The sequence below is a fragment of the Erinaceus europaeus genome, chromosome 5, assembly GCF_950295315.1.
Source record: "Erinaceus europaeus chromosome 5, mEriEur2.1, whole genome shotgun sequence".
Classification (NCBI taxonomy): domain Eukaryota; kingdom Metazoa; phylum Chordata; class Mammalia; order Eulipotyphla; family Erinaceidae; genus Erinaceus; species Erinaceus europaeus.
Window position 1 is genome coordinate 2,198,332 of NC_080166.1, and position 14,797 is coordinate 2,213,128.

The window sequence follows — 14,797 nt, forward strand, 5'->3', positions numbered from 1 at the left end:
CTACAGTCACTTTCTGTTTCTCTGTTTAAACACACCAACACATGCTACGCGCGCCCCGCCTTGAAAAGCTCTTTCGCCTTCCATGGCAGACATACCCCATCTTTGAAGTTCATTGTTTTTACACAACAGCAAACCAACCTGTGGACTGAATCCATCTGGAAAGGTACAAGCCTGAAGCACAACTAGGGAAGGAGTGTTTAGAACTCTGAGTTCCACTACCACAGAGACGACGAGTCTACTCTAGAACGGAAACATGAACACTTCTCATGGGGGAGGGGGGACGTCATTGCCTGAGAAATTAGACAAAGAAAAAGAGAAAGAGAGCAAAAGCAAAGATGTGTTCTTTGGCAGCACGTAGAGATGGCTGTTTTCACACCTGCGTCTACAAGAACCACTGAGTTCCAATTCACGGGTTGATCTGAGAGAGAGTTCCTTCCCCAGACGTGGTGTGAGGCTTAGCCCCAGGAATAGGAGCTTCCTGCATGAGAGGAGGTTTGCAGCTGGTGGATACAAGCGGGCTGGGGGTTTCCCTGAGCACTTTGGAGCATCTCGGAATGCCCCCAAGGCAACAGGCTGAGATACTTAGGGCACATCTGGATGAGCCTGGCTTAGGATTGAAATGCCTGAAAAAGTGGGTGAGAACTTGTTCTGAGGATTGGTGGCTTTCGAGTAAGAGAATCTGTCTGTGGCCCCCGAGGTCTCTTCCCTGTATTGTGCAGAAGCAAGTTGCTCGGGCTATGATGTTTCCTCCTATTTCTCTGCCTCAGCATAGACTCATGACCCATCAAAGAATAACCGAGATGTGTAGAATTCAAATGTGCAACAGTAACCGTATCAAACAGTAGCATAAATATTCAGTTATATGGAAAACTCTTCTTAGATATGAATTACTGACTTATATGACTCTTCTATATTCAGCATTGAGATGTATGGATAACAAAATTTAGCTTTCTGGGGCCAGGGTTAAGTACACATATCACCAAACGCAAGGACCCAGGTTTGAGTTCCTGTTCCCCACCTGCAGAAGGGATGCTTCCTGAGTGGTAATGTGGGTCTGCAGGTGTCTATCTTTCTCACTCCCTCTCCATCACCTCTTCTCTCCCCTCTCAATTTCTGTTTTCTCAAATAAAAGTAGGAAGAGAGATAGAAAGAAAGAAAGGAAGAAAGAAGGAAGGAAGGAAGGAAGGAAGGAAGGAAGGAAGGAAGGAGATAAAAGGTCTACCAGGAGCCAAGGATTTATAGTGCAGGCACCGTGCCCCAGCAATAATCCTGGAGACAAAAAAGAGAGAGAGAGAGAGAGAGAGAGAGAGAGAAAGAGAGAGAGAAGAAAGAAAGAAAGTCTACTTTGCTAGGGTAGTTGTGTTTTCAAGTTAGGGACTTAGACTACTGGCTCTGTAATGACACCAGACAAGAGACTTGGGTGTTGACAGCGAGGAGAAAAGTAAGGGGCCTGGTGGAAAATAGCTTTGTGTAAGTTGGGCATTCTAGGGTTTTAGCTCTGCCAGAGACAAGCCAGGCAGTGTGATTAATATCACTTGTTTCTTATGTATATGGGAATACAGTGCTTCCTTCAGCCAACCTACAGAGTCATTATGAAAATCTAGAAGGGAGGAATGTGCAAAAGAAAACACAGACTGGTAAGTTCAAAGTGTGCAAACGAAAGTTGTTTTGCAAAGAGAAAATGAAGTATACATTACTGCTCCCGATCATGGTGGAATGTAATTAAAAATGCGGACGGGCAGCTTCTCTCGGCACCCACCTCACTTGCTGCTGCTTCAGCTGGCCTTTCCCATCCCGAGGTCCCACCACCCTGCTGGAGGCTCAGCCTGTGACATTCCCAAGCACCAGGGCCCACTACCAGAAGTCAGGGAATACTCTCAGCCAGCTTCCTGGGACGTCTCATTACAAAACTCCCTGGCTTGCACTACACAACAATTTTTTTCTTTTCCCCGAATCAAGGCAGCCAATGTATCATGACTGGTTATTTTCCAACTAAATGGGTCAGGGTTTCTGTAAGTGATTCCTGTAAGGCACGATATAAGTTTGCATTGAGTGAGAACACAGTACAAAGCCAATTCTTGCGTTTAACTCTTTTGTTCAAATTAGGGAGAAATATCTTGCTAGGACCCAGGTAGAGTGGAATGCAGCGGTGATAGGGCTTGTTGTAGAGGCCACATTGCTCCTTGAGGAAGTGCCAGGAGAGGCAGGAGTCCTGAGGTGGTGGCATCGCTTATGCCAGTTAACAAGAGGGCGACTCTGCTTGGCCGTGTGTGAATCCTGCCTCGACAAGATTTTAGAAGTGCGGATCAGCTTTCTAGGCCTGCTCTCAACTCTGACACTGTTTTCCCAGGCAATACTTTTAGTCCACCTGAGTGTTAGCTACCGGGCTCAGGCAAAAATGACTAACGGGCCCCTTGGAACCTACCTAAAAAAGATCTCTTAGCTTTTTCCCACATGAAGACCCCTAATTTCATTTGCTCTAATCCTACCTTTGGGTTTCTGTTTATTAAACAATTTGTCCTGTTTTTGTATCTTATTGTTTTTTGGCCACCAAGCTGCAGATGCTGCCATGACACCATCTTGACTTCCCTGGGCAGACGCCCTCACCCATGTGTCCTGGAGCCTCCCCTCCCCAGAGCCCTGCCCCACTAGGGACAGACAGACACAGGCTGGGGGTGTGGGTCCACCTGCCAACACCCATGTCCAGCGGAGAAGCAATGACAGAAGCCAGACCTCCCACCTTCTGCTCCCCACAAAGGATTTTGATCCGTATTCAGGGATCAAGAACAGGGAAGCTTCCAATGGAGGGGATGGGACAGGGAACTCTGGTGGTGGGAGCTGTGTGGAATTTTACCCCTGTTATCTTAAAATCTTGTTAGTCATTATTAAATCACTAATAAAAAATTATTAAAGTGTGAAATACTATTTCCATTTCTTAAGTCTTGGAATCCTGGATTTTTTCTTATTTTTATCTTACAGTGAGCAAAGAAGTGGGTGCTTCATGTAATACATAGAGAGATCATATCTCCCTTTTAAAAATATTTATTTAATATTGGATAGAGGCAGAGAGAAATTGAAAGAGGAGAGGGAGACACAGAGATAAAGAGACAGAGAGACACCTGCAGCCCTGCTTCACCACTCATGAAGTTTTCCCCGTGCAGGTTAGGACCAAGGCTTGAACCCCCAGGTCCTCACACACTGTAGTGTGAACACTTAGTCAGATGCACCACCACCTGGCTCGAGAGGTCCTTTCTCTATTTTATTTTTTTAGATAGTACAGAGAGAAATTAAGAAAGAGTGGGAAGACAGAGAGGGGGAGAGAAAGACGGACACCTGCAGACGTGCTTCACCACCTGTGAAGTGGACCCCCTACAGGTGGGGGAGCCGGGGTGTGAACCTAGGTTCTTGCGTTTGGTAATATGTGCACTTAGCTGGGAATGGAGCTCTTGTCTCCAGTTTTAGCTGAATCTGATTCAGAAGTCTCCTCTCAGGAGCTGCCTCGTGTTCTGATATAGGTTCTTAGCCTCAACGCCACTCGAGATTCGAGCCATGCTGCCTGGTCTGCGTTAGTTCAGTTCAGCCTTGTCAGGCTTCTGTTTCTCACAGGTGTTACTCACTATGGGAAAGGCTTTAAAAAGGCGACCGCATCTGGGAAGCAGAATTGCAATAGAAAGACAGCCAACCTCAGTAGAATCTCAAAAGAGGTTGGCTCCAGGTGGGACTAAATCTGGACATAAAACAGGCAAACTCAGGGAGCTGCCCTTCTCTCCATGCCCCTGAAGTGACAGTGTAGAAGCTTATTGGACTTTAAAAGCTGTTTTGGGGGAGGGGGAAATAGCATAATGGTGCAAACGGACTGGCATGCCTGAGGCCCTAATGTCTCAGGTTCAGCCCCCCATACCACCATAAACCAGAGCTGAGTAGTGCTCTGGAAAAAAAAAAAGTCTCTGCACATGATCTCCCACACTCCTTTGAAATAACGTTTGCACACCTGACCCACAGAATCTTCCATGAGTCCTTTGAAATGATATCTAAGGGGCCAGGTGGTGGCAACCTGGTTGAGCACACATTACAGGGCACAAGAACCAGGTTCAAGCCCCCAGTTCCCACCTGCAGGGAGAAAGCTTTGGGAGTGGTGAAGCAGGGCTGCAGGTGTCTCTCTGTCTCTCTGTCTTTCTCCCTCTCTATCTCCCCCTTCACTCTTGATTTTTGGCTGTCTCTATCCAACAAATAAATAGAGATAATACCAAATGATGTCTAAAAATGGTTCAGAAACATCTGAGAGAGGGACTGGCCTGTAGGTCCCCCTTTTGGAACCAAGGCCAACCAGCCATCTCTGCGAGACAACAGGACGCATCACAAACCCGAAGCCTGCCGTCCGCCCCAGCTCTGACTCCTCCACGGCCCTCTGGCGGCAGGGGGAACGGGGGTCCGCCTCGCAGTCGTCCTCGTCTGAGAAGTCCCCACAGTCATTGTCCTCGTTGCAAAGAAGTCGCCTCTTGATGCACCGGCCTGCAATCACAAGCAGGTGAGATGTGCTGTCACCTGCCGGCTGTTTTGCCTTGTTCTCTGACGGATGTTATCTACTGCATTTAAATGCTAAAAGGGTGGAATAACCCTTCCTTTGACAAGATAGATGGGACTTCTCTTTTCTTTTTCAATTTTTATTTATTTGTTATTGGGTAGAGACAGAGAAAACTTGAGAGGGGAGAGGAGATAGAGAGAGGGAGAGAGACAGAGAGAAGAGATACCTGCAGCTCTACCTCACCACCTGTGAAGTTTCCTCTGCAGGTAGGGACCAGGGGCTTGAACCCGGGTCCTTGTGTAGTACAATGTGAGTGCTTAACTAGGTGCACCACTGCCTGGCCCCGGATGGGACTTTTCTCCCACCTGGGTGAGTGTATCGGGCCGTGCTTCTTTCTTCTCACACAGGCATGGGAGGCCCAGCGTGAGCAGTGGAGGGCAAAGCTCACCTGTGCCGCACTGAAAGCCATTTCCACAGTCGCTGTCCGGCTCTTCACAGACCTCGGTGGGCACACACTGCCGCCTGTCCCCCAAGGTGCCTGTGCACCTGCGCCCGCCAAATTGCCCGAAGGCTTCGATTCTCCGTGAGCGAAACTGTACAGAACCAAGTGGAGACATTGAGCTTTCTAACGTCCGGCGTGGGTGAGGACCTGCACCCTGCTCTCCAACACTGCTGCCCTTCCAACCTTCCAGCCTTCCAGCCCGGGCGAGCCAGCGGGTGGCAGGCCCCTCAGCTGTCACTGCTGACACAGCCGCACCAGGCACTGCAGACAGACTGTCCTTCATGCAGAGCTGAGCTGAGCTGAGTCCTCCTCAGTCTGCAGACAGACTGTGCCGTCCAGCCCCCTGCTCGCTCAGCACTCCGTGCCAGGGCTGAGCGTTTCTTCTCACTTTGGAACTCTGCTGGGGGCTTCCTGCCTCCCAGGGAAGGCATTTTCCTAGGGCTCCTGATGGACTCTTCCCACCTGGGAATGGCAGCTCCAAGGAATACTTACCATTTGTTTGAGGCAAGGGTCACACTGCGACCACTCACTCCAAGGGCTCATCCTGCAGTCTATGGGCAGCACTGTGCTCTCGCCGGTGGGCTGGAGGGCATAACTAGGGTAAGAGCACACGTCATTATGATGGCCAGTCCATGTGCCTGCTTCCAAGAAATGGTCACAACCAGCTCAGTCTCCTTTCGATTCCCCCCTCCTAATCAATATTTTCCCACTTACTACATCTTTCTCTTGCTACCCAAGAATGTTTTTGTGCTCTCGAGTCATTAAAAAAATTTTTTGTACCTATATTCTAGTTCTTATAATTTGTAAATATGACAGTTTTTTTTCATAGTAAAGGGGATTTAAAAGACATTAGATCCCCAAAAATGTACATGTAGGAAACAGATAGCAATACTACTCATGTCAAGATGCTTTTGTAAACTCAGAATGCAGCGAATAAGGCTCCGATTTCTGAAACAAAATGCACCGTCTTCAACTAGAACTTAATCATCTCTTTCAACAACCTTTCCCAAACACAGTCACACTGTGAGGTCCTGAGAACATCCAGTGGGCAGGCAGAGGCGGAGGAAGAGGCACTGCTCAGTCTGTAATACTTGATACTTTTTTTAACTTAATTGACAGCACTGGGGATTGAATCAGTGGCATGCTGATCCTGTATTCTTTCTTAAACACTTTTTGTTTTATCCCCGAGAGAGAGAGAGAGAGAGAGAGAGAGAGAGAGAAAGGGGCCTGAGCACCACTCGGCACTGGTTAACTTGGAACTTTGAAGCCTCAAGCATGAGTGTCTTATTGCGTAAGCATTGTGCTATCTTCCCTGTCTGCAGAACCCTCAACAAAGGTTTTAGACTAAACAATCATATTTGCCCACTGGTTTAACCAGACAACAATCAAAGCTCATTTTCTCGATAAACCTTTATCTGACTACGGAGGAGTGGATTTTGTGTACATTGGAAGTTAAAACCAGAGAATGACTTTGCTTATCAACAGTGGACCAGCTAAAACTTGCTCTAGATATCCTGCCACACCCAGTTCACTACATTTTTGCCGTTTTTCTCACTACGACTTCCCCCCAAACTTTGAAATAAGCTAAAATATAGTAGCACAGTAAATAATTTTTGAATGGCATAGTCTTATTATTACTTATATTTTTATTATCTTTATTTATTTATTGGATAGAAACGGTTAGAAATTGAGAGGGGAGAGACAGGAAGAGAGACAGAGAGACAACTACAGCCCTGCTTCACCACTCACAAAGCTTTCCCCCGCAGGTGGGGACCAGGGGCTTGAACCTAGGTCCTTGCACATTTTGTTTGTGTGCTCAACCAGGTGCACCACTACCTGGCCCCAGTCTTATTATTTTTAACGTTTAAATTAACAAGGATTAAACATATATATATTATCTTTATATAAAAATGAATGTGTTCCTTGGTATATTGCACCAAAGTAAAAGACTCTGGGGTGAGGGGGAGGGTTCAGACCCTGGAACATGATGGTGGAGGAGGGCCTAGTGGGGTTGTATTTTTAGTGGAAAACTGGGAAATGATACAAATGTACAAACCACTGCATTTTACTGTTGACTATAAACCATTAATTCTCCAATAAAGAAATAAAAAGAACCTAAAGAGAGCCAGAGAATAATCTCTCTCTCTCTCTCTCTCTCACAAAAACACACACACACACACACACACACACACACACACTCCATGTAAATCAACTAGCAACCAGTTCTTGCCTGAGTGTGGCTTAATCTGTGCTATCAAACTAGAAAAACAAAAACAAAACTAAAAGTTGTGTTAGGCTCTGGATTTTGTTGTTGTTGTTGTTGCTTCTACTGTGCCAAAAGTCTGAATACCTAGAGTCAAACTAACAAAAGCATGATTTATCAGAATCATGAGGGGGATATAGTAAGTAATGCAATAAAGCATGTTACTGAAATAACTGTCCAGCAGGAAACTTGAGGCTGGGGCTCAGTGCCGGGACAGCTCTCTGAGCCCACCCAGCCTCCCCCAGCCCCTGGCTAGCCAGGCAGAGCCACCTGCCGCTCAGGCACTGTGTGAGTTCTACACTCCGCACCTGCCTCCATCCTGCAGAGCTATTAGACTCAGAGGAGGAGTATTTGTAAAACATTTGCTGGGTACTTAGCTAAATTGTGTCAATCAGGTAACATCTGAGTGTTTAATCTCCACTTGAAAGTCACTTTGGAGATCAAAGTGATGCACACCAGCTGAGCAGGAGGTGGAGCAGGGGCCAGCTGTGCCTGGGAGGCAGGGTCCTCTGTGCAGAGCTGGTCTCACCACTGAGTTAAGTAAAGGAGCCTCGGGGACAGCTCCGGCTCCAGGACACTTGGTGCTGGGCCCAGGCAGGCAAACACTGGTTGCAGGAAGGAATCTTTTTGTCAATAAATATGACTGTGTGAACTCCATTCCTACATGGTAACCTAAACATGGCCAGATGTTTAGTCCACGTAGTTGATCAAGACCAGAAAGACAATATAACAGCACTGTTTACTATTCTCGAAGTTTTTTTTTTTTTTTTTTTTTTTTGCACAAGACCTGATTTCCCAAGTCTTAGTGAAAAGCTTGGGATGCATTGGATCGACCTTCCCGTGGTGCATCCCGTGAGTACCCATTCATTGGGGAAACTGACGATCCTTCCTAGCCGACTGAATCCACATGGATCCCAGTCACTGTCAAAGCCAGCAACAAGCAGACGCTGTTGACTGGCTATGGAAGAAGGGCAAACGCTAGAAGAAGAAGTGAAAAGCTTCACTCATGTGTTTCTTAAACACACACACACACACACACACGATGACATTTCTGGAGGGTCTGCTTTGTGTCGGGAATTATGCTGACAGCTGGGACTGAGTGACATTGTTCTCGGCATCGTGGAGTCTGTGTTCTAGTGGGTGAGACACACTATGGAGGCACAGCAGAAACCAGCACGTGATGTCAGGTAAGGGAAAGAAAACGTGTAAAAGGTGAGCGTGAGCTCCGGGGCTGGGGTGGAGAGGGAGCCTCCCCATTCCTGGTAGAGAGAGAAGAGGTGCGGTGTTCTGAAATGTGTTTACAGATTTTTTTGACATTTCTCCATCAGGGCTGGGGTCTGTGTACACTGCTCCTGGAGCAGAAGGAACCTTTGATGTCTTCAGGAGGAGCAAGTGGTGAAAGTAGACCTGCATGGTCTTGCAAAGTAACGCAGAAGAAAACATCCAAAGATATCTCTGGCTAGTGAGAGGGATCAGGGCTTTTCAAAAACGTTCACCTTGTGATCATTTCACAGACTGAGTCCACCATGTGGGGGGGGGGGGCAGAGAGAGGAATAGATGTCCTTAAGAAAAACCGTCTTTAAAAAAATATCTTTAACTAATTAGTTAAGTAATCATTACCACCAGGGTTATTGCTGGGGCTCAGTGCCAGCACCAAAGATCCACCACTCCTGGTAGCCATTTTTTATTAGATATGACAGAGAGAAATTGAGAGAGTAGGGGGAGATATAAAGTCAGAGAGAAAGAGAGAGACCTGCAGACCTGCTTCACCGCTCGTGAAGTTTCACCCTGCAGCTGGGGAGCCGGGGCTGGAACTCTGGATCCTTGACATGGTGAAATGTGCTTTCAGCCATGTGCCATCACCACCTGGCCCTAGAACCATCTTTTTAAACCTCTCTCTGTTTGCATTTTTCTCAGCTCGGGTGACAAGGGGAGAGACACCGGTGTAAAGGAGCCGTTACGATGACCCAGGCACCATCTGACTTCATGCAGGTGGGAGACACAGCACAGCTGCTTATCTGTGTCCAGTCAGCCCCTGGATTCATAGGTGGAGAAAGGACAGGGGTTGCTTCCAGCTAGCTGAGTGGTTTGCAATGGTTGAGTCCCAAAATGCTCAGGACAGGAGATGCTATTTGATGAGGTGTCTGAGTGAATTCAGAGAGAAACCATGTGAGCACCTGGAAACAGATCTCTCTCTGCCAAGGGGAAGTAAGTGTAAAGGCCTCAAGGAGACTGTGAAGAGGCCCAGCCCCTGAGGCATCTGAGCAGATTGAAGAGAAAGGCAGGTGACCAAAAACTCAGAGCACAGCTGAAACTTAGTGGGGATGGGGCTGGGGATGGGTGCGAGGGAGTTCAGCATTTACTTCTGAACTTGAAGGGTGCTCTTGTGAGGCATTTAATGCAGGAGTCGTCCTCAGAATAATGTCTTCAAAGCATCTGTCTGGTTTCTGTAGGGAAAAGTGACTTTGGGAGCCCACGGGGAAAAGTGGACAGGGAGACAAGTCAGAGGCAGAATACTGGACTTGCATGTAGAAGGCCCCAGATGCTGTCGCTGACACCACTGGCACCAAGGCGGTTCACTCTCTCTCTCTCTCTCTCTCTCTCTCTCTCTCACATAAAAATTAACAAAAGGAGGATGGGGATTAGGTAACAGAGACTCTCATGCCTGAGGCTCCAAAGTCCCAGGTTCAACCCCTCGCACCACCATAAGCCAGATAATAAGTGAGTAAGTAAGTAAATAAATATTAATATATATCTGCTAAGCTGAATTGAAGATGGATTTTTTTTTCTTTTGCCTCCAGGGTTATCACTGGGGCTCAGTGCCAGCACTACGAATCCACTGCTGCTGGCTGCCACTTATTCCATTTTATTGGCTAGGACAGAGAGAAATTGAAAGAGGACAAGGAGACAGAGAGGGAGAGAGAAAGACAGACACCTGCAGACCTGCTTCACCACTTGTGAAGCGTTCTCCCTGCAGGTGGGGAGCCAGGGGCTCAAACCTGGATTCTGGCTCAGGTCCTTGAGCTTAGTACTAGGTGTGCTTAACTGGGTGCACCACTGCCGGCCTTGAAGATGGATTTAAAACTGGATGGGGGTTGGCAAAAGAGCTCAGCGGCCCCCAAACTGAGGGGAACTTTGGCTATGGTTCCTTTCTTTCCCTCACCCCACCAGTTTGACTCATTTTCTCCATCTGAAAAACTCAGCTCAGAACAGGAACTCCCGGAGACGACCAAAGAAATAAACACTGAACACAGACGGATTCCACTAACGGAGGACAGTGGCATTTTGGGTATCTTAGTCGTGTAGCTCCGCTTCTGAATAATTGAGTGCTTGGGCTTGTTCCCAAACTTGAAAAAAAAAAATCAATGAAAGAAAATGCAATAAGGGGGCCGGGTGGTGGCACACCTGGCTGCGTGCTCACATTACAGTGAGTGAGGACCTGGGTTCAAGACCTTGGCCCCCACCTGCAAAGGGAAAGCTTCATGAGTGGTGAAGCAGGGCTGCAGGTGTCTCTCTGTCTCTCCTCCTTTCTGTCTTTCCCTTCCCTTTTGATTTCTGTCTCTATACAATAAATAAATAAAGATAATAAAATTAAAATAAAAGGGAAAGAGAGACAGAGGCAGAGAGGGAATGGCACCATAGTGCTGAAGCTTCCTCCAGTGCAGTGGTGGTCAGGTTTGAACCTGTGCTGTGCACACAGCATGGCAGAGACCTTGTCCTCTGAAGAAGAGGAATCAGGGAGACCTTGTCCTCTGAAGAAGAGGAATCAGGGAGACCTTGTCCTCTGAAGAAGAGGAATCAAGGCACAGACACATTTTCATCCAGACACACAGAAGCTACATGAGGGCAGAGTTGGAATTCAAATCCATGCAGTTTATTTCTGGAGCCCACATGCTTAGCAACTATTAAGATTTTTAATCCTGGGTCCAGCACTCCTTCTTATCTATTTGAAAAAAAAATTTAAAGGTTCCCAGGCGGTGACTCACTCTGTTGAGCACACACGTTACAGTGCACATGGACCCGGGTTCAAGTCCCCAGCCCCCACCTGCAAGGCGGTGAAGTAGTGCGGCAGGTGCCTCTCCTTCCTTCTCCCTCTCTCGTACCCCCTCTCCCACTAGATTTCTCTCTGTCTATGTCCATAGAGACAGGAAGAAAGAAAGAAGGTGAGAACAGCCTGCATTTATAACTACACTAAAAGAGCACCACATATACAGTTGGAAATGACTGACACACAGAGACATATATCCACATGCATATCAAAGACAAAGGTCCAATCGTGCGTGAAGTGTTCAGAGCAAGTCACATGAGAAAGCCCTGGGCAGTGCGTGAATGTGCGAGTGGGAACGAAGGCGGTCCCATACTTAGCCGCTAAGCTCACGGGAACGAAGGAGGTCCCATACTTAGCCTCTAAGTTCATGGCTGAGTGACACGTAGCCCGACTCAGTGAGAGACTGACTGCTCAGAGATACCGCCCTTCAACCTGAGCTATTGGGAAATAGAAAAGGTTGGTGAGGAGGAAAAGATTCACTCATCTTCCCCTGGTCAAAGAACGAGGTAATAACCCCATAGGGCCACCAGCCAAGTTAGTCAAATCACACAGGTGTATGTCCACACATATAAACTTTAACCCAGTGATGCCATTTCTGGGAATTACTCCTCAGATACAGTTCTCCATGTGCAAAATGGCATGTGAATAAGGGGATCTTCATCGCAACAGTGTTTGGAGTATAACAGATTGGGATCAGCCCAAATGCTCATCAGAGGTGAACTCTATACACACACAATGCAAGTCAGCCAACAGACAGATGAGGCAGAGCGCCGTCTACACTGAAGCCCGAAGGTTTCCAGGATACACGAGCAAGAAAAGTGGCGAGAACATGGTCATGTGCGGAAGACAGCAGGAGGACAGCGTTATAGAGGACCCTGCGCTGGAATCTGCATTGAAATGTGGGCAAGAGAGACATGAAGATACACGGGGGGTGGGGGGCTGTGGGGGAGAGTGGAACAGGAGGGCACTTCTCCAAGCTGCCCAGATACAGGAGCACAAACCTTAGGAAGAATTCCCGGTGGGGAAATGAAGGCTTCCAGGTGTCGGCAAAGGGACAGAGATGCACAGAACTCCAGCAACTGGCCCACACCACTCTGTGGTTTACAAGTGCCTTGACCGAAACGTGGAGTGACCAGTTCCAGAGGAGTGTTCTGTTGTGGTCCAAACGTTATTACTTGACGCTTTGAGAAAATAAAATCTTGCTTTTCTTGATAACCTCAATAGAACTTGAGAAAGTTGTGCTAAACGCAATAGATCAAGTGAGAAAAAGACTCCACGATTCTACTCGAGTGTGGAAAATAGAGCAAGTGCACTTAGAAAACATAACAAAAGTAACTCTTAGACTCTGAGAAAAAAGTGACGGTGACCGAAGTGGAAGGTTCAGGAGGGCAGGGGGAATGGATGGATGAGGCCAGTCTAATGGTGTGATGAAACCAGAACTTGGATGGAGGGATAGCTGGTGGCCATGTGGTGTGGACCAGCCAAGATGTAGCCATCTCAGTGTTGTAAATCAAGGGGAAGCAAATACATTTTTTTAAAATTAAAAACTCAAACTAAATTTAATTTTTGCCCATACATGTGTATATCACACCTGCATTTAAAAAGATTTATTTTAAAAAATCATTTGCAGGCTTTGGCTTTCTGGCTGAACTGTGTGTCTTGCTTCATGGCTGGCCTGGACGCTTTGTTTTGACCTTAACCTTGAATCAAAGGGCAGAGCTCAGAGTGTGCAGGGGAAGGAACCACCCCCCCACCCCCCGCTGCCTTGGCAAGTGCGACCCATGCAGCCACTTGGAGCTGGGGGAGAGCAACCAAGAGGGCCTTCTGGTCCTCCCAGAGACAGCTGGACTTGGCCTGCACCCAGAGAGAACAGCAAGTGCTGAAAGAGACAACACTTCTTAGATAGTGTGGGCAGAGGGTGTGATGAGGAGATGGGAAGCCCAGCAATGTTGGGCCCAGGCGGTGGCGCACCTGCTTAAGTGCACACATCACAGTGCACAAGGACCCGGGTTCAAGCTCCTGGTCCCCACCTGCAGGGGGAAAGCTTCGCAAGTGGTGAAGCAGGGCTGCCGGTGTCTCGTCTCTGTCCCTCTCCATTTCTCTCTGTCTCTATTTAGTAATATGTATAGAAAGTCCAGCAAGGCCCTTGACTCAGAGCATGCCAGTCTAGACTGGACTTCTGTGTGTTCCGTCCCGTGTGGGCTGGAGGAACAGCTGCCTGTCGCACAGCTTAGAGGGTGGCCATGAGGTGTGCGGCTGTGTGAGAACTCAAAGCAGGGTCTGCTGTGCGCAGGGCTGGAGCTGCTCCGCTCTCCGGGAATGGAGCCGCAGCCTCTCGGCTCACAGGGCTGTGCAGAGTTAGCGGGCTCTGCGGCCTGGTTGATTCACTTTTCTGCGTGGACTCGGCATGGAATTTGTGTTCCTAACTAGGAGCTTCCTAACTGTCTTTGGAAGCAGCACCCCTCTCCTTCCTCTCTCCCCGAGTGGGGTGTTGTGCTTGTTCTGCTCAGAGGAACAGACAGAAGCCCTGAGCCTAGCGTCAGCATGTTTGCCCCACCTTGGGAATGGCAGGAGGAGAAGCAGAGACAGCTTTGCTTTCTCGGGGCGGGGTGGGGCGGGGGACATGCTAAAGTGTGATGGATCCAATAGTTAAAAGTGTTGGACACTGAGGCAGAGTAAGGGGAAGATTATTAATATTATTTCTTTGTTTGCTAGACACTGCTCAGCTCTGGTTTATGGTGGTGTGGAGGACTGAACTTGGGACTTTGGAGCCTCAGGCAGGAGAGACTCTGTGCATAAGCATTATGCTGTCTACCTCTGCTCTAGAGAAAGATCATCATTTCCTTAGTTTAACTTAACTCTGTTGCTGCTGTCACTGGGGCATCTTTGCTCTGAACCATTTTATGTTTTGCAGATAGACAGAGAAAGGCAGACACAGAGGAAGAGAGGGAGAAATAGCACAACACTTAACTTCCCTCTAGTGTGGCAGAGACTGGACTTGAACTTGGGCCATGATGTGATAAAGCAGACAGCCTGTCCAGGGGAGCTGTTACTCAAGGAATGAGTCTTGCTTCTGAACAGCCTCTCCAGCACGTTTCTAGCTCAGAGCTTACTTTTCAGATCCAAAATGCTGATAAAAACAGGCTTAGCAGACTGGTGGAGACTGCCAGCCTCTTATACTCCTATCCCTGCAAAGCACAGCTCATCCGTGACATGTGAATGTCTGGTTTAAAGAACGATCAGCAAATTCCCTTCAAAAACACTCAGGGAGGGGCTGAGTGGTGGAGCTCCTGGTTAAGTACACATAGTACTAAGCACAAGGACCTGTGCAAGGATCTGGGTTCAATCCCCTGGCTCCCCACCTGCAGGGGGAATACTTCATAAGCTGCAAAAAAGGGTCTGCAGGTCTCTCTCTCTCTCTCTCTTTTTCTGCCTCTTTCTCTCTCTCTATCTCTCCCT

The 14,797-nt window shown here is 47.9% G+C and overlaps 1 protein-coding gene across 1 annotated transcript in view; it reads right to left on the minus strand.

The window, feature by feature from the left end:
* Nucleotides 1-14,797, minus strand: part of C9 (complement C9) — a 40,497-nt gene that overhangs the window by 25,200 nt on the left and 500 nt on the right. The window contains exons 2-4 of the mRNA XM_016185793.2: nucleotides 5,520-5,622; nucleotides 4,974-5,118; nucleotides 4,365-4,512 (exon numbers count right to left, since the gene is read on the minus strand). Of these exons, the coding sequence (XP_016041279.2) occupies nucleotides 4,365-4,512; nucleotides 4,974-5,118; nucleotides 5,520-5,622 (396 nt within the window). The remainder of the gene's footprint in view (nucleotides 1-4,364; nucleotides 4,513-4,973; nucleotides 5,119-5,519; nucleotides 5,623-14,797) is intronic.